This window comes from Rattus rattus, chromosome 1, assembly GCF_011064425.1.
Source record: "Rattus rattus isolate New Zealand chromosome 1, Rrattus_CSIRO_v1, whole genome shotgun sequence".
Classification (NCBI taxonomy): domain Eukaryota; kingdom Metazoa; phylum Chordata; class Mammalia; order Rodentia; family Muridae; genus Rattus; species Rattus rattus.
This window is the reverse complement of record NC_046154.1, coordinates 92,015,609-92,043,185: the sequence shown is the minus strand read 5'-3', so window position 1 is coordinate 92,043,185 and position 27,577 is coordinate 92,015,609. Positions and strand designations below refer to the sequence as shown.

General features: G+C 45.8%; 1 protein-coding gene across 1 annotated transcript in view; it reads right to left on the bottom strand.

The window, feature by feature from the left end:
• Window positions 1–27,577, bottom strand: part of Susd1 (sushi domain containing 1) — a 114,348-nt gene that overhangs the window by 77,832 nt on the left and 8,939 nt on the right. Inside the window, exons 2-5 of the mRNA XM_032903523.1 lie at window positions 26,845–26,952; window positions 23,060–23,215; window positions 14,077–14,229; window positions 13,198–13,377 (exon numbers count right to left, since the gene is read on the bottom strand). Coding sequence (XP_032759414.1) covers window positions 13,198–13,377; window positions 14,077–14,229; window positions 23,060–23,215; window positions 26,845–26,952 — 597 coding nt within the window. The remainder of the gene's footprint in view (window positions 1–13,197; window positions 13,378–14,076; window positions 14,230–23,059; window positions 23,216–26,844; window positions 26,953–27,577) is intronic.

Below are 27,577 nucleotides of genomic sequence, written 5' to 3'. Positions count from 1 at the left end.
CTTGAAGATCATAGACTGGTCCTGATTCTAGGCCAAACTCTCTGCTTCCTCGCCTTTGTGGATATAGAAAACTATTCCCCAAGCCCCTGCTGCTGCGAACCAGACTCTTCAGTGGTGTGTCTTCCTTGCATGATGGGCTCTACCTCCCAAAACATGACTCAGGAGAAACCACTCTTCCTTGAAGTTGTTTGTGCCAAGTGTTTCATTACAGCGTTGAGAAACGTTAAATAGAATGATGAAGGGCCACCCCTGTCTCTACCCAGAGATAACTCTTCAGGCTCAGTAATACTTAATAGGGGTCTAGGACACCCATATTTTTACAAATCCAGCTGGTTTTGATGTATATCCTCAGCTGGACTTTGAGGTGAGGTTTTTTGTTGTTGTAGTCGTTGTTGGATTTTTCTTACGGGGTGGTTTGTTTGATCTCTCTTTTCCTCTCCCCTCCCCCCACCTCTCTTTGTGCATGCATGTGTATTTGTGCATGTGTGTGTACTTTTGTGTGCTCACAGTGACTTGCTCTATTGGCTTTTCTGGCTGGAGCTCGCAGCAATGGAATCTGAATGAAATTCATCGCATGAATTCCAGCAGGGCTCACAGATTAAATAAGTACTACTCACGCTAACCCTCCATCGTAAGGACCATGTTCCCGCCCTACAGGGGGAGACGTCTCATGTGGATAACAGACATCCAAAGTCACAGAAGTAACGATGATGCCCCAGCGCTCACTCATGAGCTACCGCGTCTCTGAAATTGTCCAGTATTTTCCTCTCCACTTGTCCTTAGTCTTCCAGAGCACTTTCTTCCTCAACCCTAGAAGAATCCTTCTCAAGAACTGATGCTCCGACAGAGCTGTGGGTGATAAAACTTCCCCATACTCTGGTGGTCTGTGACAATGCGTTCTATGTGTGCCTGTTTGTTGAGCAACAAGTTCATGCTGGTCGCTACAGCAGTAAGCACAATGGACAAAGTTGTTGCTCTCACAGAACCTCGTGGGTCAATGGACAAAGACATTATGAGAAAAATTCAGACTCTGGTGAAAGCTGAACATTAAGTAAGACACTGACTGTGACAGCACACAAAAGACGCTTCCAGTCAAGGACCGGGACTAACGTGGACTCTCTGGAGTCCTGAGGGATGACCCAGCCATGTGTAGAACTAGAGAATATTTTAGTCAAATAAAACAACCCCAAGACAACAAATGCTCACTGGGATGCAGGGGGAGGAATCATTATGTGTAGGTCACTGTTGTTGGGAACGTAACATAGTGCATCCAACAAGGGAATAAGTTCAGAAGTTTCTCAAAAAAAAGTTAAAACAGCACAAATACAAGCCATACCATTCCTCGGTACATATAAGAAATCTATGTCAGAATACTACAGAAGGTTTGGAACTGGAGATCATGATGTTAAACAGTGTCAGCCATCTTCAGAGAGTACCTCATGTTCCCTCTCATGTGTGCAATCTATATTTTTTTAAGGATGCAGAACTAGGTGGGGGAAGATTATCTGAGAAAAGGCAATGGAATCAGAGAGAGAAGGGGAGATTTAAAAAGGGAGCAGCACAAGGGGTATGAGAATGACCAAGGGTATGTCCCATGCCACGGGCCTCAACAGTTTGGTAACAACAGCATTCACAGAAATCCCACCACGCATAAGCGGCCTCCTGGATTTATACCATCACATTTGTCCTCACAGAAGACCATGTAGGGCAGATGGTTTCTTTTAGCATGGTGTTTACAGATACGAACATGGAGTTTCGCTTAAAATATATTCAAAAGCCACACTACTGGCAAAAGACAGAGGCGCCGTGCTTCGTGAGATCCATTTAAATTTGGGATCTTTAAATCCAGGCACCTAACAATGAAGGCTTCACACTAGGCCCTGAATAGGGCAGACCTGACAGGGCAGACCTGACAGGGCAGCCAAGCCCTGAGATGAAGTCACATGACAGTGCATTCAGATCGGACCACAAGGTCTCTACGACAACCCTCCCAGTCCAATCTTGTCTGTGAGACATTTCCCAGAGTGAGAGGGTCCTAGGAACAGATCTCCTAGTCGTGTAGCCGTCTGCACTGGAGCTGTGTGTTGGTCACCTCCCAGTTGAAACAGAAACATTCCCTCTAGAGGGAAGACGGTGGCTGACAAGAAGCTTGGAAAATGGCAAGACCCAGGAGGCCCTGCCCAGGCTCACATAAACGGCAGATCTTTCAGTGGCGTGGTCTGCAAGTTAGGCAGGACTCAGTTTTTCCAACTTGTCACCTATGCTGGGGTGAGGTTTTCTGTGATGTGACTGCTCCTATATGTAATACTATAAAAATAAAAAACAAAAAAACAAAGCAAAACTCTGCTTCACCAAGCTGGACTTGGATGGAACATTTCTTTGATCTGTCATGGGTGCTTTATGGGGGAATGTAGTAAACAGGTAAACAGGGGTAATGCATGACACGAGGGCCTGGTCTGGGTCTTACCCGGAACATGTTCCCCTGCCACAGATGTCTCCAACAAGCTTGAGGTCATTCCTACTAACGACCAATTCAGCAATGCCAATAAAGATTCAAATCTACACTGAAACCTTCCACAGCCCTTACCACGGCAAGGAAATAAACATGAGAACAGTTTATATGCAAAGGAAAGAAAGACTTAAAAACACAAATTTGTGTGGCATATGCATGGGGTTGTTCATTAAAGCGCATGTTTCCCCGGCTAATGACATTATTAAGTAATGACGCCCGAACCTGCATCAGAAATACGGTCACCTAATTATGAGCATGGCTGGGAATTTTCCCTTCATCTCCCATTGTCTACAGTTTTACTTCAACTTCAAAACCAGTCTCCCCGGTGGGGGGAAGCAATGTGGAAGTTTCAGAGTCCACACTGGTAGTAGAAATCATGTCTTCTATTGAGGTACGATGGTCTTCTTACTCATGAAAATAGTCCAGAAGGAAATCGGTTTGATGGAAGGTACTGGCAGCTTGCAGTGTCTAATCAAAACCGACTGCACCACTTGTCGCCCACATTGGTGGCTGTTTATTGTAAACACTGGCCCAACAATGGCGGTTGATGCCAGAAACAGCAGGGTAATAGGAGGCTTCATCAAAGACTGTTTAGAGATCAATAAATAATAAGCTAAGGAAGCAAAGAAAGTGACCGGGAGTGCCTATAAATCATGGCGGGTAGCTTGCCAGTCCCCAGGAGAATGGATAATAGATTCCAACGATTCCAGCTCCCTCCCCAGCAAAAAAGTCCCAGAAAACTAAGTGCATACAAAACTCTACAAAAGAGCAGAAACAAGTGTGCATACTAAAAGAAAAAAAATCATATTAGAGTTGGTTTTCATTTTTACTCAGCAATAAATAGAAATGGCTCTATCATGCTTAGGATCAAATCAAGTTTACAAGACACCTGGAGAGCGGCGGAATGTGGGGCTTGTAAGGGCCCACGTGACCGACACGGTCTGAACCCAGACTCTACATCACCCTTATATTTTGAACCAGGTAATCCATCACATTCTCTAGACATTGTGGGCCTTGCCCATCATCCCATATTTTTAAACATCCCTTGCAGAATGTGTGTCCGACTTGCAAACACCACTGATGGCGTTAAGGTTGTTGTGGTCACGTGTAAGTAATACGGCCAAAGGAAAGAAGCTCGAATCTGTAGCCAACGGTTTCACAAGCTGCCCAGCATGCTCTGAATTCAGCTTTGTGTAGGGTGACCCTCCCTGTGGGGCTGTTTGGACAACTCATTGTTTATCTCTGAGTTGGGGGATTGGAATATAATGTCTCAGCATGGGGTGAGATGGATTTAGAAGATGTTATTGTAACTGCCAGAGGAAAACGGAAGAATTATCCTATGCCACGAGCTCTACCCACGGTAGCTTATTAGCTGCTCTAACTAAGCTAATGAGCTCATTAGCACCCACGAGGCCACTCGCCCTTAAGGCAGGAGGAAGATAGAAATTACTTTCTGATGTCTTTTGTCATCTGATGCCTTCTATCAGCTTTAGCCCTGACAAAACAATATATTTTCTCCAGCTCGTGTTCATCGAGAGAGCTCGTTTGGGAGAAAAATTTCCATTTCACACAAAGGCACTTACTGTCAATAACTAGTGTTTAGTTTGGAAACAGCTAGAATTGAAACACTTCGGAAGCTGCGGGGGAGGTGACAGGGCGGGTAAAGGCCTGACTGATGATGGGGGTTTATCAGCGGGCTTGTCAGGATTTTCTATTTGTAGAGGTGTTGATCAGTTTCAAGGCTTTCAAGCTGTCACGAGCATCCGGGTATGCGGATGTTTCTCTTCTCAAAGGACATTAGAGCCCTCATTTTAGGATCCAGTTGTAAACAGACTCTACAGATTGACAATGAGGAATTGAGGCAAAGAGAAGATCGAAGGATTTCACACCTAGCAAGGCATGGTGGTGCTTAATCCCAGCACCCTGGAGGCAGAGGCAGGAGGATCTCTGAGAGTTCAAAGCCAGCCTGATCTACGTAGTGAGTTCCAGGACAGCCAAGGCTGCATGGTTAAAAATAAAGTCAGTGGCGCATGCCCCTATCCCAGGCAATCAGAAGGCTAAGGCAGAAAAACAGGAACTTTTAAACTAGCTATATATGTAAGGCCACCTCTGAATTTGAGGCCAGCCTCAGTTTCCAACAAGACTGTGCCCTCAAGCTGGCTAGGAAGGTGGTTTAAGAGTCCGGATCTCCAGAACCTATACAAAAAGTCCTGGTAAGGATGATGTGCCCCCCTCCCCAAGCAATCCAAGTCATCCCCAAGCAGGCCAGCCAACCAGGGTTCCCTGAGATACCGGTCTCAGTATATAAGGTGGTGGGCAATCAAGGAAGTCACCTAACATCAACCTTGAGCCTCAATAAATACATTCGTGCATAAACATTTGGACACATATATACCAAGGCAGCGCGCGCGCACACACACACACACACACACACACACACACACACACACACACACACATTAATCCAGGAGCAGCTCTGAAGCAGGCAGGCCCCCAGTACTACCATTCTCTCATCGAAGCTTCAAAGGATGTTAAAAGGGGGAAAGTATAGCTGAGACACACCTTACCCCTCTATACAAGGAAACAAGAGAACTTCCAGCACATGACTGACCCAAGAGTGGCAGAGGTCTCTCAGTCTGTAAAGCTCTTGTTTCATACTCTTAGCCATGAGTCTCATGAGCAGGGTCATAGTTCAGTTGGCACATCCAGGAGCATCCAAAATAGAGTCATATCTTAACAGCATCTACTTAGCGGTGATGTTTTTAAAATGGCTTTAAAAGGAAGAAAGGCAATATAGCTTACTGAAATGTTTTTTTAATTAGTATACAGTAAGATACCAGAAAATATATTCCAAATGAACTAAACTTCCCATCATCTGAGCACAGCCCAGAAACGTCAAATGGGCTCGCTGCCGCTCCATCCTCCTGCATCCCTGGGTACCATTAGTCAAGGAGAGCATTTCTTGTGCTAAGTCTGGGTGTGGTCTCAGAATCCTTTCCGAATCCAAGAGCAGTGGTGCAAGCCAATCGTTGCGGCTTCCCAGGAGGCTGCACCAGGAGGTCTTGGGGCCAAGAGTTCAAGACCAGACTGGGTAACAGTAGGATCATCCACTCTCAGACCCACAAAGACAATTCTTTCCACAGTGCTTGACACTCAGAAGCAGTTGCACCGGGAAAGCAACCTGCTTCCTGTTATGTAAACGCACTGATCTGTGTTCTGATTTATGCATGAACCTTTCCAAACTTTTATGGACCTTGTCAAGAGGAGACTGGACTCCAGTAAGGGAACTCTTCACTTTGGTAGCGATGGGAAGGAGACAGGAGAGAATGGAGGAGACTAATCAGGACACGTGTGTATTCAGAGGCCACAGTCAGGAGTTGAGTTTCTTTCTAAAGTCTGTGGTCATTTACACATTTTAACAGTCTTATGTGGGAAAGAGAATTATATGACTTACACTTTAGAATTTGTTTTGTTTTGCTTTGCTTCCTCCCACTCTCCTCCACCCCCGCAATGTGCAGAGGGCAGAGCAAGCATAGACTGTCTTTTGTTTGGAGGCAGGGTCTCACTATGTAGCCCAAGCTGGCCTCAGCCATCAGGATTTCAGACTACCACACTACCACACCGCCAGCTTCTCTACATCTTAAAGAAAGTGATTGACCCAAATCCACTCTTTCACCCCAGTTCTCGGAATTGAAAACAGAGTGGCTCGCTCGTTCACTCACTCATTCTTGCTCCCCCTCCCCCCCCCACACACACACGTGCGGAAAACAGATGCTCCCCCAACCCCAAAGCTGGTCTGACACTATTAACTGTTCCTCACCGGGCCCCTGTAGAGGAGGCAGTCTCTACACTCAGCATAGCGCACGGACCCTCCATGGCACTACCCCATTCCCTGTTCTCCCCTCACCCCAGTGCTCCACCTTCTCCCCTGCATAATCGTCATTTCTGTCCCTAACAGGACAGTGCTGGTGTACTTCTCTTGAGTCTCAGGCGAGCCTTTCTCAGTCCCAGTATCTAGCACATATAACGGGAGTCCCAGTCTCCAGATGGTTGTTGTTGATGACAGTGTCAGGCTTTATACAGCTAACTTTATGTCAACTTGACACAAGCCAGCTACGGTCACCTAGGAGGAGGGAACCTTGAGCCAGAAAATGCCTCCATATGATCAGGCTAGCCTGTAGGGCATTTTCTTAGTGATCAATGGAGAGGTCCCAGCCCATTGTGGGTGGTTCCATCCCTAGGCTGGTGGTCCTGGTGTCTATAAAGAAGCAAGCTGTGCAAGCCATGAGCAGCAAGCCGGCAGGCAGCACCCCTCCGTGGCCTCTGCGTCAGCTCCTGCCTCCAGGTGCCTGCCTTGCTTGAGTTCCTGTCCTGATCAGTGATGAACAGAAGTGTGGAAGCAGAAGCCAAATAAATCCTTTCCTCCCAGCAATAGAGACCCTAACTAGGACACCCAGTCAAAGCAATTCCCTCCTCTCTGTTCATCACTCGCTTAAATTTAAAAAAATAAAATAAAAGTTCTTTTAACCTGCCCTGGACAGCTTACATCTTCTCTGAAAAATTTAAAAGAAAAAAGTATGTGAAGTTCAGGCAGGCCATTCTGTCTTTTCCACTGTGTTAATGGAAATGTGTGTCAGGCATTTCGACAGTCACCTAAGTTGGAAGGGGACCACAGGAGCATCTGCCATTGGAAGCTCTGAGGCCTTGCTTACTATTACTGCTTCAAATCCAAAGGAATGGCAGTCTCCCTATCGGGCCCCACTCCAGGGGATACAGTGACTAGGAGAAGACAAACACTGCCCAACAACTATTCCTACTCTGCTAAAGGAATCCTCTCATCTATCCCCAAAGCCACTGCCTGTCACACAGCTGTCCCCCTCACAAGCGCCCTGCACCATAGCAGCCAGCTTTACAGCTCCCGGGTATGATTGGTGGGACTCCCAACTCCTGTAGCTTCAGAACACGGCTAAAAATACAGTGTCATCTGGCATGGCCCGGATTCGGGAGCCCAGCGAAGGCGGAAGGTATATAAGAAAGGCCAATGCTTCAAGGGAGAGAAGGTGGCAGTGAGAAGCCGGGGCCTTGTGCTGACTTGGAAGGAGGTAAATCACCACGCATTCCGCATACCCCATCCCAAGGCTCAGGAGCCACAGCAGAAACGGAGACAAGGAGAAGGAAAACTGGAGCTGTCCAATGCCTTCTGGACGTGTCAGGACCACTGGACCCCAAATAACAGAGCTGTGGCTGCCTGCACAAGACCGACATGAGATCAAGCCAGTCGACATTCTAGCATTGAGCAGGGAGAGGTTCCTGATGCTCTGGCCCCGAGAAGCTGTGGACAGCTGACGGCTTCTCAGGAGGGAAGAATCCGTTTTCTCTAAGGGTCTGGTCCCCTGTATGTTGACTATTCTCCAGAGAATGACCCACACCCACGTCCATGAGAAACACAAGGTGAGCTGAGTGGCATATGATTAGAAAGAGAACACGAGATCAGAAAGGGAATGGTGTAAAGCCAAATCTACTCTGTTTTGGTTTTTTTGGGGTTTTTTTGGTTGTTGTTGTTGTTTTGTTTTGTTTTTTTGAAACTCCATTTTGTGTGAGACCAGGGGCTAAACTCCAACTCCAGGAAGAAAACCACAAAATCCATTTGAGCAAACATCCCAATAGCAGGGTCAAGGTGCACATGGATATCCTAAGACATCCTGCAGAGAAGAGATAACTTGGCCATCCTGTTTGTCAGGTGTTTGTCAGGTGTTTGTCAGGTGTTTGTCAGAGAAGAGATAACTTAGCCGTCCTGTTTGTCAGGTGGCTCCCCCCCACCACCATCTTCAGTTCCTGCAGATTAAGCCAGAAATGCAGTTTTTACAATATTAACTTGCTGACACATACAGAAATTTCCCAAGCTTGCTGTAAGTAACCACAGTAATACCCTGCACCCCTAGACTCCAAGCTCTCACTTCTGGCCTGCTGCAACTGTGTTGTAATAAAGACCCTTATGTGTCTGTATTGGAAATGGTTCCTCAATGGTCTTCGGGTAGACTTGGGCATAACAACAGGAGAAAGGGAAAGGGTCTAGGAAGAGTTAGGAAAAGGAGTTGAGAGGTGAATATGGTTAATGTATTGCATGAGGGCCTCAAAGAATAACATTAAATACTACACACACACACACACACACATATATATATATATATATATATTTTTTTTTTTAAAGAAACAAAAGTTTTGAGCAAAAAAAAGCAACAGTGAGAGATCCCGTTTCAATGAACGGGGTGGATGGTTCCCGTGAAACTTGTAGTTCACTTCCTGATCCTGTGACCAGTGCTTTGCATTCTACTTCTAGGAGATAAACTTTAAGTTGTTTTCATCTTAAGATTTTTTATTTGTTTGTTTTTTTTTTTTTTTGCTTACTTTGAGACAAGGTCTTTCTACATAGCCCTGGCTATCCTGGATCTCTCTATGTTGACTGGGCTGGCCTCAAACTCAAGAGATCCTCCTTCCTCTGCTGGGTTTAAAGGTGTGCACCCCCATGCCCTGCTTAATATTAAGGTGTTTTATGCCAAGGCTTTTATTGTGTTTGTTTGTTTGGTGTGTGTGTGTGTGTGTGCGTGTGTGTATTTGTATATGTTTGTATGTGTGTGTGCATGTGTGCATTTGTGTGTGTATGTGTTTGTGTGTGTATGCATGTGTGTGTGCATGTGTATTTGTGGGTGTATATGTGTGTGTATGCGTGTGTGTGTATGTGTTTGTGTGTGTGCATGTGTGTATTTGTGTATGTTTGTATGCGTGTGTGCACGTGTGTATTTGCGTGCGTATGTGTTTGTGTGTGTGCATGTGTGTGTGCATTGTGTATTTGTGTGTGTATGCGTGTGTGTGTGTATGTGGTATTTGTGTGTGTATGTGTGTGTATGCATGTGTGTGTGTATGTGGTATTTGTGTGTGTGTGTGTGTGTGTGTGTGTGTGTGTGTGTGTGTATGATGACACCACATGGAAGGGCTACTTGCAGGAGTAGGTTCTCTCCTTCCACCTTGTGGATCTTGGGGTCAAACTCAGGTTGTCTGGCTTGGCAGTAGGTCCTTCACCTGCTGAGCCCTTTCACTGACCTGAGATCAACTTCTCAGATCCAGCATATAAGTGAGATCACACAGAGCTTGACTTTCTGTGCCTGGCTCATTTCACTAACAACTTCCTCCAGCTCTACTCATGTTGGAACAAATGGCAGCATTGGCCTCTCTTATGACTGCGATAGTCCACTGTATATTTGAACTACACGTTCTTTGTCTGTTCATTTGCTGATGAGCACCAGTATCATGTCTTGACTACTTGTGGGAGTGTGGCTGTATTAGGAATGCGTGTGCAGGTGTCGTTTTGATTTGCTGACTGCATTTGCTTTGGGTGTGTGCCCAATAGTGGGACAAGTAGCCCATATGGTAGTTCTATTTTTCATTTTCGAGGAACCTCCTTAGTGTTCCTATAGTGGCCACACCAATTGAGATTCCTGCCAAGAGCTCCCCATCTTCCTCACCCTCCCTGCATTTGGAATATTTTGTCTTTTACAGGAGGGGCTAGGATGGCAGGATTATAGCAATGGATTTGCATGCCCTCATGATTAGTATTAGTGAACGTCTCACCCATACAGCAGCATGTACTCTTTTGAGAAACATTTATTCAGATCACCTCCCATTCTTTTAAAAAATATCTATTGTATTATTATTTTTAATTATGTGTATGGAAGTGTGTTTGTACAAGTACCCATGAGGGACAGTAGTGTGGGATTCCCTGGAGACAGAGTGGCAGGCTATTCTGAGTCGCTCGACGTTGATATTGGGAACTGAATTTGGGCCCTCCACAAGAGCAGTTCAGGCACTTAACTGCTGAGCCATCTGTCCAGCCTCAATTTACCTGTTCTTTTTTTTTAAACACCCATCTGCATGGCTAAAATAAAAAACTCAAGGGCTAGCACATGCTGGTGAGGATGTGGAGCAAGGGGAACACTCCTCCATTGCTGGTGGGAGTGCAAACTGGTACGACCACTCTGGAAACCAATTTGGCAGTTTCTCAGAAAACAGGGACTGGTTCTCCCTCAAGACTCAGCTAAACCACTCCTGGACATATACACAAAAGATGCGTTCCACTATATTCACAGCAGCCTTATCTGTCATAGCTGGAAGCTGGAAACAACCTAGATGTCCCTCAGTTGAAGAATGGATACAGAAAACGTGGTTCATTTACATACAGGAATACTACTCAGCTATTAAAAACAAGGGCATCATGAATTTTGCAGGCAAATGGATGGAACTAGAAAATATCATCCTGAGGGAGGGAACCCAGACCCCAAAGGACGTGGTACAATATGTACTCACTAATAGGTGGGTATTAGTCATAAAAATTGATGCCCACGCTACAATCCATAGACCCAAAGAAGTCAAATAACCAGGAGGGCCCAAGGGAGAATGGGTGAATTTCTCTCAGAGGGAGAATAAAATAGATGTCAGGGGTGGATGAAGACAGGGAACTGATCCACTGAAAGATAATCTAATAACTAACATATACCCTTATAACCTTTTGTTTGTTTGTTTTTCAAGACTGGGATTAAAGGCATGTGTCACCATTGCCCAGTCCCTTAACTCTGAGAATGACAAAAACGTATCTGAACATGTTTGAAACCCCAGTAAGTCAAAACAGCATCAAGATTAACTTAGCCATGCCACAAATTCAATGAAAATTAAGATTTTCTTCTTTCACTATTGCTGTATCAGACACTTTTCTTATTGTTGTGATAAACACCTGAGGAAAACAACTTAAGAAGAGAGAGGGTTGGGTTTGTCTTCTGGTGTGAAGGGATACAGTCCATCCCAGTAGAACAGTAGAAGGCAAGGCGGGAGTGGGGGTGGAGGTGGTGGGGGCAGCTGGTCATGCTGTATCCACAGCCAGGAAGGAAGGAGCAGTGAATGTTAGTTCTCTCCTTTAGCCCAAGAGCCCAGACTGTGGAATGATTCTCCTCAGAGTTAAGGTGGGTCACTTAGCCTAGGAAAATCCCTCACAGATACAATCAGAATCTTATCTCCTTGATGATTCTAGAGTCTGTCAATTGTCCGTCGATATTAACTGATATGGTTACTTTTTAAATATATGCCGAAAGTCCCTTCAATCTAGAAAGTATGAGGAAAGATTACCCAGAGTTGTTACCCATAAAGATGATCCTTAAAAAATCAGGATTTTAAAAATACTTCAAGGGCTAAAATATGCCCAAAAGTGTCACATCCAGATGGTTTTCCAAATGAAATCTCCCAAATCTTTAAAAATCCTACAGAGCAAGGGAAAAATGCTTTGATATTTTAAAATTCAGAATACCATTGATACTAAATATAACAAAATGGCATCCCTCTGGGTATCCGTGAAGAATTCTAAGTAGTATTTAGCAAATACAATGCTGATTACAATAATAAGAAGACAAAGACTCAAAAATAACTCATCCTAATGACATTGATCATTATCCGGAGCTTTATTAGTGAAACTCATATTAGTGACTAAAAGAAAATGGACAGTGTCACCTTAATGTCAAAACACACACAGTTACTTAGCATGCTTAAAAGGAATGATAAATAAGTAGTGTTTGGGGGTTGGGGATTTAGCTCAGTGGTAGAGCGCAAGGCCCTGGGTTCTGTCCCCAGCTCCGAAAAAAAGAAAAAAAAAATAAGTAGTGTTTGATTTAAAAAAGAAATTAGTAACAAACATGGATGGACATGTCCTTAAGATTATTAGGAAACCTGGAAACTGCTGAACTGGAAATCACTTGAGAGGCGAAATTAAAAAGTACAAAATAACCTTGATAGTAAACAAGAAAGCAAACAGCAGAGTGACTGAAAACCCAGCCTCAGACGGGCACCTCCGGCTTCTAATTCCAGTTCTGTCCCTGAGTGTGCAACCTTAAACAATTTAACGTGGATGCCTGGAAGACTGCAGCCTTCTCACTGGAGTGTCTACAGGCAGGGTTTGTCTAAAGACGAAGTGGGTCAGTTTCAGGGGACTTGCTTAGAATGTACGTGGCACACGGTGCTACCTGCAACACTTAAATAGGTCGGTATCCACACATCAAAGGGCTGAGATCACAGCCAGTGGTATGGCTCAGGGGTTAAAGAGCACACGGGGGTAAAGGGCACTCACTGCCAAGCCTGGTGACCTCAGCTGGATCCCTGGGCCTCACATGAGGGAAGAAGAAAACTGACTCCATCAAGGTGTCCTCTGACCTCTACACACACATAGCACACACACACACACACACACACACGCATACATACACATACACACATAAATAAATATAGATAAATTTACATTTTTTAAAAAAAGCTAAATTCCTGTCAGAATGTCAAAATCATTTCCATACAAGTCAGAAATAAGATTTAAAAAAAAAAATTCAATGTTAACACCATTGCTCAGGTTTTCATTCTGGAAACACTAGCCCAGACCCTGTAATAGGAAAATTTTATAAATGCGGAACAGAAGATGGGGTCGTTGTTTGCAGACACTAAGATACAGACACTGAAAAACACTGGAGAAACAAAACCCTGCCAGAAACAAATCCGACATATTGGATTTACTGAATGCATTTACTATCCCAAAGGGAAACCAAAAAAAGCAGCCTGGGGACACTATAAGCAGAAAGTTGAGGCTTTTAAAAACCCACCTTGGCAGAGTAACTCTGGAGGTTCCCACGCGCCCAGGGCTGTGCATCGTGAAACTCTATCTCCCGAGACGCTGAGAAACCCTTCTTTGCAGCTGTAATGGGCCTGGCCACCCAGTGTGGAGCTGTAGCTTCCCACGATGTAGGCCCCAGGAACTTCGGGAGGGATGCCACAGTCTATTTCTGAACAGGACACCATGTCACATTCTTTACTTTATAAATGCAAGTTCTCAGAACCCGCCACTCTCTGCAGCCACACCCCGGGCCTCACACCCCAGGCCCTGTATTAGAGTCATTTCCCCGATGTCTCTGAGCACATCCCCAATGTTGCCTTTGTCGTGCTTCTGTCACTCCACACACAACAGCCTCTACACACGCACAAAACAGGATTTAGCCATCAGCTCTGACTCATGCTCACTAAAGAGATGCCTTGTCCAGTGAAATCTGGACCGCAAACTGCAAATCTGACTGCAAACTACTTTAAATGAGATGCACTTTCTTAACTTCCAGAGTCGGTCTGCAGATGCTGGGTACTTACCAGACCTAACAGGCAACACTTAATACCAAAATATCTAACCCCTCATGTTTAGTGTTCACACACACACACACACAGTTTCACTGTGTAACCCCAGATGTCCTGGAATTCAATCTGTAGACCAGGCTGGCCTCAAATTAAGGCATGCACCACCACTGCCCGGCTTGCTTAGCTTTTTTAAAACACAACTTCATCTATCTTGATCGGGTCTTTTATTTTACTTCACAAAAACATGTGGAGGTAATGCAGACTCACACCTCCAGTGCGGGCCTGTGAACGTCAGAGCATGAGAAGATAATGCCCACCAAATCTCGCCTCCAGGCACTCCTTCCCGGGCAGACACCTACCTGTGCACGATGTGGCATCCGCGAGTGGGTGGAAAGGCTCAGACCCGTTCTTTGCCACATACCCTTCCATGCAGTAGCATTCAAAGCTCCCAGGAGTATTGATACACCGACCTCCACGTCTGCACAGGCCAGAATCTTCACACTCATCGACGTCTTGAGACCCATCCCAAAATGTAAAAGGAAGGGAGAAGAACAGAGAAAAGGACATTGTGGTGGCCTGGTTTCACGCTGTCTGCCAACCCAAGTAAATGCATGCACTTGCTTGTGACTGTATTGTAATTTTACTTTTCTCCTTACAGGTTTTCCATAGAAATTCTTCATACCAAAAACACTGAGAGCAGAGGATATGTTCAATAAATACTTGCCAGTGTGTTCTGAGATCAAAAACAAAAAACACTCCTAATTCCCTGACCCACAACAAAATGGGACTCCTTGTTTCAATGCCCAGCGCGCACACACACACACACACACACACACACACATACATACACATACATACACACACACATACACACACACACACATACACACACACATACACACACACATACACACATACACACACACATACACACACATACATACACACATACACACACACATACATACACACACACATACACACACACACATACACACACATACACACACATATACACACACACACACACGTACACACATACATATACACACACATACACACACATACACACACACATACACATACACGCACACACACACACCATTCAAAGGCTAGAGAGGAAGAGATGGCTCACAGTTAAGAGCTCTGGCTATGCTGCTAGAGGAGCTGTGTTGGAGTCCCCGCTCCCACGCGGTGGTCTACCATAACTAACTCCAGTCCAGGGGATCCAACACTGTCTTCTGGTGTCCAGGGGCTCCAGGCTCACGGTGACTCATACATATACACGCAGCCAAAGTGTCAACACATAGATAAAATAAATAATTTTAAAATGTAAACATTGCTATAATATTGGACCACAAAGCCAGGCATGCTGGTATACACTTGTAAGTCAGCATGTGTGAGGCAGGAGTTTTAGGCTAGCCTGCACTGTGAAATGAGACTCCGTCTCAAACAAAACCAACTGTAGGGTTGGGGAATGCCGTCCAGTGGTAGAGCTTTTACATAAGGATCTGGGTAAAATGTGCAGCACTACCAAACACACACACACAATCAAAACACACACACAAAGCACACACAAACACACACACTCAAAACATATATACACATACAAACACATACAAGCACACACACTCAAAGCATACATACACATACAAACACACACAAGCAGGCACACACACACACGCACGCGCATACACACAGACACACATACATACACATACACACACACATATACACATACACACAAAGAGACAGAGACAGAGAGACAGAGAGACAGAGAGAACTAAGTGAATCAAAGAACCCAAACACAGTGTTACCCACCTTTAAACCCAGGACTCAGGAGGCAGAGGCAGGTGAATCTGTGTGCATTTGAGGCCAACCTGGTCTACGTAATGAGTTTCAGGCCAGCCCAGGGTACACATAGTAAGATCCTGTCTCAAAAATTATAAATAAATAAATAAATAAATAAATAAATAAATAAATAAATGTTTACTCGCCAGGCCCTGAATTTTACCATCAAAGCAGCAAAAAATAATCAACCAAATAAAAGTTCTAAACTGAAGTTCCAGGTATAAAACAAGTGAATGAAGACTTGAAAAAGAAATCTAGGACCAGACAAGCATGGATTCCCAGCCTATGAGCAGAGGACAGTGTGGCGGGTGCAAGGGGCTGGGGGTAATGAAGAAAAACTCACAGAGCCTCCCCTCTCTTTCCTGCGCTCTATTTTTCAGAGTTAGAATGTAGTTCAGAAGAAGGGCGGGTGGAGCTGGAGGTGCAGCTCAGTGTTAGGAGCGTCCTTGTCACTCTTGAGACCTTGAGCTGGCTTCCCAGCACCCATACTGGGCCACTCACAACTGCCTTAAGTTCCAGCTCCAGGGAATTCAGCAGCCTCTCCTGGACTCTAGAGGTATCTGCACGCACATGGCATATATATATATATATATCACATAATTAAATTAAATATTTTTAAAAGAACAGAATTTTCTAGACACGTCCTGAGACTTGCTTTGACGGACAGAATGGAGCAGAGGGAGTGCAGAGCCTGCTGACCTGGTCTGTAAGAAGCCTGGCAGTTTCCTCTTTCTTTCCTTTGAAATGCTGTGGCCGAGCCAGAAGAGAATCTAGGCTACTGTGCTTACAGAGGCCGAAAAGCCCTAAGGTGAACTACCATGTGGAGGGAGAAGCCACTCGGAGAACTAAACTAAAGCCACTTGTCAGGATGGAGTTTCTAATACATGAAAGCCCCCTTTTGTTGGGGATTCTAATGCTTTGTCTTAATTTGGCTCCCCAAATCACGGGAATCTGCATGTCCAGACACTGAGGTCCCTGTCCTTAGTTGGTTTTGATGATCAGTAAAGAGCCAATGGCCAATGGCTGGGCAGGAGGAAAAAGGTGGGACTTTTAGGATTCCCAGACAAGAAGAACAGAGGAGAGACGGGCAGAATTGCCCTGACAGGAAAGCAGAGAGATCAGGCATAAAGGCCTGCCGACATGTAAGAATACGGCAAAGTGGCCCCGGCGGCCACTCCCCCAGAGCACAGCAGTGGAGACAGCCATCCCACCTGCTCTACCGACAGCTTTAAAACATCGAGAGAGAATAAATGCAGGACTTCTCGCTGGACTTCCAAACGTGGGTAAGTATCCGGGGTATGGGAAAGACATGGGCCTTCTGGATGCCGAGCGACTGTAGGAGTCACCACAGCCGTGATTAGCTAGCTTTGTGTGCAGTCACTCAATAACCTACTGGCCATAACTGTCATTGTGCTAATAACAGTGGTTGCTGCATGCCATCTTCCACATGTCAAGTGCTGTCCTAGGCACTTCATGACTTATTAAATACCATATGCACCTCATTTGATTTCCACAGTAGCCCATTTCGAGGTAACTAAAGCGGGCAATGGTTAAGCCTTTGGTGCAGCCAAGCACCTGCCTGAAAGTCAGGGCTGTCATCCGGTGTGCACTCTTAATCAATAGTTCCCTATCTTACGAACCTGAAGAGGTAACTTACTGACCTGAATCTCCGATGTAAGCTATCACATACAACTGGTACTGCAGGGTACTGACTTGTACAAGCTTTGCTTTTATTCGTATGTATGCGTGTCTCTGCGTGTGCACATGAGTGCAGGTGCCCTTGAAGGCCAGAAGAGGATTCTGGATCCCCTGGTGCTAAACTTACTGGTAGCTGTGAGCCATCGACTGTGGGTGCTGGGACCTGAACTCAAGTCCTCTGGAAAAGCAACAAGTGCTCTCATCTCCAAGCCATCTTTCTAGTCCCATGATCTTGATTTTTAATCGCTCGCAGCCTTATCATGCTTTGAAACGATCCTTTTCTAGTGCATTCTGGAATCTTGGCTGAGTGATCGGATCAAGCTTACTAGAATGCCTTTCTCCGGTGGAAAAGATTCTGCGTCTTCCAAGACTTTGCATTTCATGGTCTATACTATGTTTTTGTTGATAATTCGCACTGCACTTGGGCACTGCAGCTGAGCACGTCAGAGTGAATATATAACATTTTAATGAGGATAAAATAATGAAAAAAATTACCATTTTAAGAATTTTTAAGAGTGCAGTGCAGTGCGTTGGGAAATTTCACAGGGTCGTGCCGCAGTCTCAGGTAGCCATTTTTAGGACTCTTTTTTGTTTTGTAAAAGTAAAGCTATATGTCCATTAGATTTTACTCCCCTTCTCCTCCTCATGTCCCCTTCTTCCCGTGCCCTTGAAAACACCGCTGTATTCCCTGTCTCTACAAATCTGACGACTTTGTACCTCAGAGGAATGTTCCCTCAACATCGTGTCCTCAAAGCTCATCCACAACTATCCCATGTGGGCGGGAGGAGGGGGAAAGGGAGAGGCGGAGAAAGAAAGAAAAAGATTGAATCTAGACCACCGCTCGTGCGAAGCGTGTGCCCCACCACGGCCCCTCCTCCCCTTTCACAGCCGAACAACACTTTCTGAGAGGCACTGCCTTTATATTTCCTCTGTGGGTGAGGTCTCCTCAGTGACGCTCCTTAGCTACCACGAGCAATGTCGCTGTGAACGGGGGAATACAAAAATATCTTCTTAAAGATGCCATTTTCAATTGTTTGGGGGCAAATGCCCAGAAGTTGAACCAGAGAACCATGTAGTCATTTCATTATTAATTTTTTAAGGAAATATCATACTTACTTTTTTCCACAGTGAATCTACTATTTTGCAATTCCACTTGGGAAATTCCTGGGGGAAACCCTAAGGCAGAAGAAGCGAGCCAAGTGGGTGGCTCCCCACAGAGGACAGGCCGTCTTCCTGGGATTGCACATTTGAGTCAGAAGCCAGGGCAGGCTCAGGCACCAGACAGCAAGAGCGAAGAGGCTTGGGAACAGTGCCTTTCTTCGAAAGAGGCTCCTGCCCTAGGCAAAGGTTAATAAACCTGGGCTGGGAAGTGGGTAAGAACCAATGTCTAGGCATGAAGGTGTGAGGCAGACTTGCAGCATGAAGGTGTGAGGCAGACTTGCAGCATGAAGGTGTGAGGCAGACTTGCAGCATGAAGGTGTGAGGCAGACAAGAGGGATACAAGCTTTGGGAGCAGAGCTGCTGAGCAGCAGAAACACCCATGTTCTTCTCTGTTCTCAGTCAGGGCTGAGGGGGTTCCATTTCTCCTGAAGCAAGAGCACAATGGTCTATTGATGCAGGAACTTCCCGTGACAAGGTTGCCATTGCCAATCAGGATAGTATGCAAGACTTGGGGACTTGAAAGGCATAAGGAAGTCACCCTGAAGTTTTCAACAGACCCTAGGAGACCCATGCCTGCTCAGAAGCCCTTGGGTAGGGAAATGACAGTCCCCAAGCTTACCCCACCTGGGTCTCAGCTCTCTCCGCCGACTCTCAGATCACCCTCCGTTAGGTTTCAAACCCGAGCCAAATGGCTGAGGTGCCTATACAACATATCAAAGCAGCCCTGGCCTCCAGGTTCTTACAGCATCCTTCAGTCCTCCCGGCTGACATACCCACCCTCTACCCTGAACTCTCCAGCTCAGGAGGCTGGGCTGCTCTTCCCTATAGGATCCATCCAGGTCGGATCTCTCCACATGGCACAGCTCAGACTGTTCATGGTCACTCTGGACTCTCCCAGATGTCCCTGGCCCTGCCTCTAACTATTCTCTCCCCTTTATCTACAGTAAGCCTCCTCTTCCACCATACCCAGAAGCAGTCATATCCCTTCCTTCTCTTTTTCTTCTTTCTTCCTTTTTTTTATTCACACATCTGTGACTTGTGAGAGTCACTCGTTGAAGGGGCATCTCTGGACAACATTTTCTGGTTCTTCAGAATTGGCTGGAATCAGCCCGCACTGGAACCATTGCAGCTCAGTCCTCCTCCGTTGCTGGAGGTCTATCTCTTACCAGCTCTAGAGCCTGACTTAACTTTCAGACAGACTTAACAACAGTTTCTTGGAAGAAGATTCCTCAGAGTGCAGAGATCAGGCTTTGAGGACTGAGGTTCCGAGCAAGCACTTGAACCACACCCCAACTAGCATGCACTCCTGTCTCTCTGGCAACTGCTTCTGAAGTATTGGGCTTCTCAGCACCAGCAAGACAAAAAAATCACCCATCGGCTTTTACAAAGGGCCGCTAGTGACCTCGAAATGAGAAGTCAGGGATGACTGGCTACTGAGTATAGGGTTTCCTGAGGGGTTGTGACTGCTGGCAACAGCAGCGTGACTCTTCCCAGAGTTAAAGGCACTAGATTAAACATTTCACAGGGAGGGGAAACTGGCAAAACATGTGAATTCTCTCTCTCTCTCTCTCTCTCTCTCTCTCTCTCTCTCTCTCTCTCTCCTCCTCCCTCCCTCCCTCCCTCCTCCCTCTCTCTCTCTCTCTCTCTCTCTCTCTCTCTACCTGGAAAGTCACTAAATGATTGCAAGAAATCAAATAAATTCAGCAGGGCCTGTGCAGTATTTTGTTCCAGGCAAGGTGGCTCTTGTTTGGCTGACACCTATGTGACCCTTGAAGAAAACATTTTCTTCTCTCCCTTCCTGCTCTTTGGCCCCTCCCCTCCCCCTCCCCACTCCCCCCTTTCTAACTTCTGCTGGTTCAGTGCTTGCACTAGGTAAGACCTACCACCCAGCCCCAGCCCCAGCTCCACTCTTCCTTCCTATCTTTTGGGTGGTTTTGGTTGTTGTTGTTTTGTTTTGTTTTGTTTGTGTTTTTCTTTTTGAGACACGGACTCACTGTGCAGTGTGCCTCTGCCTGACTGTGAACTTGCTGTGTAGCTCTGGTGGCCTGAACACAGATCTACCTGCCTCTACCCCTCAAGTTCTGAGGCTAAAGGCATGAGCGCCTTGCCACTCTTCCTTTAAAAGTTAAATGCACTCCTTGGAACAACACCGACACCATTTTAAAGAGCAATTCCAGGTATCATGTCTCTTAGAATATCCCCAGGTCCCTCCTTACTTTAAAAGTAAGAGTTGCCCTGGGATCCAGGTAACAAACACCTTTGCTGACCTTTCACTAACACAGGATAGAGGAATTGTAGGCCTGTCACCTCTGTCACCTCCCACTGGCACTGCCTGGGCAGAGAAGAAAAACATGAGAAATGTATCTAAATGAGCTAGATAATAGGTCCTCACCATACACAGTTCTTAAAATTAGCATCTCGCCAGGCACAGCGGCACTAACCTTTAATCCCAGCACTGTCTCTACAAGGAAACAGAAGCAGGCAGATCTCTGAATTTGAGGGCAGCCTGGTCTACAGAGTGAGATCCAGGACAGTCAGAGCTACACAGAGAAACCCTGTCTCAAAAGCAAACAAAACAATTAAAGGATTTCTTTCTCACTAATATGCCTAATTTAATAAGGCAAGGTCAGTTTTAAAAGCACACAGCCAGTAACTTGATGCAAAGACAATAGGACACTGGATACAATGTGTTCTCTGAGAGAATACATTCATTCTTGCTAGGAACAAGCTGACTGTATGAATGTATCCTTCCAGGAATTTAGTCTTGCCCAGGTCAGCTAGAATGGCAGAGGTCAGAAGCTGCGGTTTCAAGCCACAGAAAAAGTAAACACACTCTGCTTTCCTTTCTTCCCTGGAAACCATGAAATGCCACAAAGCTTTCAAGCAGGCACAGAGTCTGTGCCAAGCCTCTCAGAACCTTTGTGACTGTTCAGGGATCTGAGCGAGCCAAAGAGCTGTATCATCAGGACGTGCTACCTAGAAACCGAGCCCACCTAGAGTCTCTGAACATCAGGAAGGCTTAGCTCATGTCTTCCGTTCAACCAACATAGGTCCAGGAATCGCACCAACAAAGTTACTGTGGTGACCAAAGTCACATTCCTGTGGTGGCAAACCCCCAGCACGACACAGCTTGGACCTCCAATGAGGCACAGAAGCCCTGGGAACTTAGTGGGTGTTTGTGCTTAGTTACAGGAACATGTAGCTGGCACACTGTCTCCAGAGAGTGCCAGCCTCTTTGTTCACTGTAAAAAGAGCCAGCAAGATGGCTCAGTGAGGAAGGGTGCCTGCCTCTCAAGTGCAGTGACCGAGTTCAATCCTCACACAAGGTATCCCCTTGAGCAGTCAAACCATGGGACAGTCCTAATATAAAAGGGAGTTTATTTGGGAGGAAAGGAAGGCGTCCTGGGGAATGGGGTAGAGGCACAGAGAGGAGAGGGACGAAGGACAAAAAGAGAAAGGAAAGAAAGAGGAAAAGGAAAAGAGGCTGACTAGGAACACAAGGGAAGAGGGGAGAATAAGTGGAGGGGGGAGAAAAGGAAGAGGGGAGTGGAGGGGGGAGGAGGGAGAGGGAGAGAGAAGCCAAACAGTCCTTATATAGTGAGCCAGGTTCATACCTGGCTGTTGCTAGGTAACTGTTGGGCGGAACCTAGAGGAAAACACCCAGGACCTGCAGTGAAAGAACAGAACTCCTGAAAGTGTCTGACACCAAGCACACTGTGGTGAACAGACCCATTCTCTCTCTCTCTCTCTCTCTCTCTCTCTCTCTCTCTCTCTCTCTCTCTCTCTCTCTCTTTCTCTCTCTCTTACACACACACAAACACACACACTCATTCACACACAAGCACACATACTTATAAAAACGCATAACATTTTAAATGTTTAAACACATAAAGCTAGAAAAAAGGCGCAATAAATTACCAGGTGTCTACCCTCCAACATCATAAACTATTTGATCGCTGTTCACATTTTGTCATTTAAGATACCTCACAGAAATCATAACACAAAACACTTCATAATAGTGCCCCCTACAATTCAGCATGCATTTCTCAAAATAACAGCGTTCTAGGAACCGCAGTAACATTATCCCATCTAACCATACAGCTTAGAGTTTCTGTTGCTATGATAAAACACCAGGACCACAAACATCATGGAAAGGAGAAGGGTTATTTTCATCTACTAGCCCTTAGGTCACACTCTGTCCCTGAGAGAAGTCAGGGCAGGAACCTGGAGCAGAAGCCACGGAAGAACGCTTCTTACTGGCTTTCTCCTCATGGCTTGCTCGGCCTGCTTTCTAATGTCATCCAGGACCACCTGCCCGGGGTGGCCACACCCACAGTGTGCTGGGCCCTCCCACATCACTCATTAATTAGAAAAAATGCCTGACAAGTTTGCCTGTAGGCCAATCCTATGGAGGCATTTTTCTCAGGTGAGTTTCCATCTTCTCGAATGACTCTAACTCGTGTCAAGTTGGCATAAGGCTGGCCAGCTCATACGACTAGCGTTAATTCTCTAATATTAGCTAATAGTACTCAGCCTGTGTTCAAGCTCAAGGCTCTCCACCATGATTCCACCCTCCACCCATCCCCTGGAGTAACCGTCACCAAGTGGCTGTCACTGCAGCCCGTTTGGTACCTGCACAGAAAGTGCCATCGTTGGGAATGAACATCTTCTTGTTGTTTGTGGCCCGATAGCCTGTGTGGCAAACGCAGTAGAACCCTCCAGGCGTGTTGTGGCAGGACGTGTGGTTCCCACAGATCACGGTGGCTCCAAACTGGCATTCATCTTTGTCTGCAGATGGATATACGGAAACAACTCACAGGAAAGCTTTCCATCCGCACCTCGTGTTCTTACCCAGAGTCCTCCCTCACTGTGGCCTGGGGGCCTCTACCTGGGACAACAGTTTGCTGATCTAATTGTTTCTCCAGCCTCTTTTCCCACCACTCTGCTTCCAGGCCAGAAGGATCTGGAGTCATAATCATGTACCTGGTCTATACGAAACCACAAGAGGAGCGCCACCTCCCATTCTCAGAATCCATCTCACTTCATAAAGGGCAGTAGGTTATTTTTTAATTTCTTTCACATTTAAGGAAAAAACTCATAAAGGGTTGGAGCTGTAAGTCTATGGGTAGCTGCTAGGCCTGGTATCCACAAGGCTCTAGGTTCAGTCCCATGAGAGTAATAACACCTTTAAAAGAAAATATTGGGGGGTCAGCTAGGTGGTTCATGGAGTAAAGGTGCTTGCCAGAGGTTTGGAAACGTCAGTTCTATCCCTAGCATTTAAATGGGGAGGGAGAGAACCAACTCCCAAGAGTTTTCCTCTGGCCTTCAAGACCTCCAAGTGTGACACCCTGACACACATGTGTGCATGCACACAGATTTTAAAAAATGTAATAAAAATAAAATTTAAAAATGTAGAGACCGGGGAGATGTCTTGGTGGGTAAGATGATTCTAAATCCCCACAACCTACATAAATCTGGATATGGTGGCATGGACCTGCAATCCAGTGTTCCTACGGAGAGATAGGAGATGGAGACAGGAGAGTATGCCTGGAGTACACAGTTGTAAGCAACACGGGATGCTGTCTTAAGTGTGCACATACACAAACATGCATCATGCATGCACATAAATTTTATAAGCCAGGGGAAACGAGCCTAGAATAATCTCATTTTCCAATTCAGCCATTTTCTTGGTCTTTCCAGTATCGGAGAATTAATATTAACATGCTGTGTTGGCTAGCTTCGTGTCAGTAAGTGAAGGTGCCCTTGGGAGGCCAGAGGCATCCGATCCCCTGGAACTAAAATTACAAGTGCTTTCGAACCATCTGATAAAGCTGCTGCGAAACAACTCAGGTCCTCCACAAAAGCAACACATGCTCTCAGCCGCTGAACCATCTTTCCTGACCCTGAGATGAATTTTATATCCAATTATTTAACTAAAATATTAGAATTGTTAACAAAGGAACTAGCAGTGAAGCCTCAGCGCAGGGTTCATACAGAGGCAGGAAACGCTCGCATTGTCAGCGACCTGTGTGACAATGGTGGTCACACATTCTAGGGTAGAACAGCTGGAACATGGATGACTGAAGTCTGCCTTGAGTGCCGTTAATTAAAGACAGTGACAGAAGGTTGAAATGAAGTTAAACCTCCATCTCTGACTTCTGGAAGGGGCTGGAAAACATTCTCTTTACAACTCATTCATGCTTGTGGACCTTGAAAGCAGCCATAAAATATACCTGTTGTGGGTCATGGTCATGCACGCTTTTAATGCCTTTAATGTCAGCACTCAGGAGGCAGAGGCAAGCAGATCTTCATGAAGTCAAGGCCAGCCTGCTCTACATAGTGAGTTCCAGGTCAGCCTGGACTACACAGAGAAACCGTGTCTCAAAAACAAAACAAAACCCAACAAGTACCACCACCCCCAAACACACACAGAGGTATATTTGGTGTCATCTGGAGACATTTAGTGTCTCCCCGAAGGTTTCAAGTGGGATATTTACATTTACAAAAAGTTCTAGAATTCAGTCATTTGGCATAATGCCATTCTGTGGGGCCTTTGGCACATGTGTGACCTCACCGGTAACCTGCATCATACACACAGCAGTCCAAGCGCTAGACTAGGCAGTGACCAGTGGGAACGGTTGCACAATGTTCTGAAGCCCTCTCCTCCCTTAAGAGAAGCGTCTACTGCTTAGACGATTAAGGGCAACAGAGAGCACAGTTACCAACCAGGAGAGGAGGAATTCCTCAGAGCAGTGGCCCTCAGCCTTCCTAACGCTGCAACTGTCTAGCACAGTTCATCATGCTGTGGTGACCCCCAACTCTAAAATTATTTTCACTGCTACTTCATAACTGTAATTTTCTACTGTTGTGACTCATAGTGTAAATAGCTGTGCTTTTCAACGGTCTTAGGTGACTCCTGTGAAAGGGTCGGTCGATCTCCAAAGGGGTCAAACCCCACAGATTGAGAACCGTTGCCTTAGAGGAACACCTGCCTGGCTCCTCAATGCCAGCTTTCATCGCTAGCAAAGGATCAGGTACTGTTGGGGAAAAAGTAGGAGAGGACTCTGACCACACAGCAGCCATGCTTCTAATAGGAACAACCCTCTGGAGTGAGGCTGGTCAAAGCAAGTCCAGCATATGGAATGGACAAAGGTGGGTCACAGGGACAGCTTTTATTTCTGCAATGGAATGTGGCTCGCCCAACCTTTATAACTCTTTGAATGCAAGATTGGATTGTTATTTTTCTTTAAGTATTGGAAACAAGGAAAGGTACACCAGGACAAAGCACGGGGGGGGGGGGGATGGTTTAGCAGGTAAAAGCATCTGCTACACACAGGCATGCGCTCCTAAGTCCAAAGACCCCGCCAGCAGCCAGATAAAAAACCAGACACGGCTGGGCCTGGTGGCTCATACCTTTAATCCTCAAACTCAGGAGGCAGAGACAGTTGGGTCTGAGTTTGAGGCCAAAACTGCTCTACATAGTAAGGTCCAGGACAGCCAGGGCTATCTAGGGAAACCCTATTCGGACAAAAAAAAAGGAGGGACAGGAGGAAGGAAGAAGGAAGGAAGGAAGGAAGGAAGGAAGGAAGGAAGGAAGGAAGGAAGGAAAGAAGGAAGGAAGGAAGGGAAAGGAGGAGGGAAGGGGGAGGGAGGAGGGGGAGGAGGGAAAACAAAGAACAGAGCAGAGCCAGGTGTAGCAGTCTCCGGGTTCAATGGGAGACCCTGTGTCCAGGCAAACAGTGAGAAAGAACACCCAACATCTTCCTCTGGCCTCTACACATGCCCCTCCTCCCACCCACATGTGTGTTCATAAGATACATGCAACACACACATACTCACACGAAAATCAACATGAAGGCATGATAACGAGGGTGGATATAGACACTGTCTATCCACAGCTACAAGGCTAAACTTTTACAGCCTATAGCAAGGAGAAAACTGAGAAGTAACTGTTACATTTATCACAGTTAAATTGTTATGACTGTGACACTTTCTCCGAACTGTGCTGATTGTTCCCCCATAGATATCATGAGGAGAAATAAACAAACAATGTCAGCTGCATCTAGTCTAAACAACCTTCAAATTATCTTAAAAGTCTTCCTTGAAGTCATCCCAAGGAAGAAATGTAATATTTGCTTTTGTTGTTAAGTTAAACTCAGGACATAAAACAGACTGCGTAGGTCAAGGAGTTTCCAGAGAATTCAGGTCATCAACATCTAATCTGAGAGGTCCTTCCTTAGAAACACCAGGAAAAAAGGTTGTATCTAAACAAAAGGCCGAGATTTTGTTGTAATTGGCAAAAAAAAAAACCACCAAGAAAAACATGTAACAAAATAACAATGTTTGCTTTACATGGACGCTGACTCTAAAACTGGAAAACCTTTGGTTTTTATTCATTAACCCCTAGGGAAACTTACCAACGCAGCGAGTCCTCCCGTTGCCCCAAAACCCATAGTTGCAAATACAGATCCTCTTCCCCTCCTTCTGCTGGCACGTGGCGTGTTCATGGCAAGTGGCACAGACGTCTGAGTCAGAAATCATACGTTTCAGAAACAGGAAGTTAAAGGCGAGAAATGTTTAGTCAACATGCATGTCACAGAGAACCTAAACTTCAATTCCAAACAAACCAGGTCAGGTTCAAATCTCACCCATAGGACTTTCAATAACGGTTCACTGTCCACAGAGTACAATGCAGACTCCTCTGTTACTCAGCACCCTTCAGTGTTTGTCTCTCACACGCTCCCCCGGCTTTATGTTCCCAAACTGACTGCATGGTACCGTCCAGGCAAAGGGACAACCACGCTTTCCTAACAGACGGGCTGCTATCCTCCTCCTCCTCCTCCTCACCATGGTGACCCGGAGTACCCATGCCTGCTTCTCTACCAGTCTGCCACCCACTCTTATTTTCAAGAGTTAGCCAGAATGTCTCATTCTTTCTAAACTCTTCCCCACTTCCGAGAAAAGGTGTCTAATCTCCCACAAAGCATCTACACTCCCATAACAATCATGTCACTCTATGGTTAACCATCTTGAGACTACAATGAACCACGCAAGCCAAGGATGAGGATTTTAGTGAAAACAAATGTGTTTTTACCGCACAGTATTTTCATGGACTGCTTCCCCACAGGACCCATGTTCGCGATTCCTACC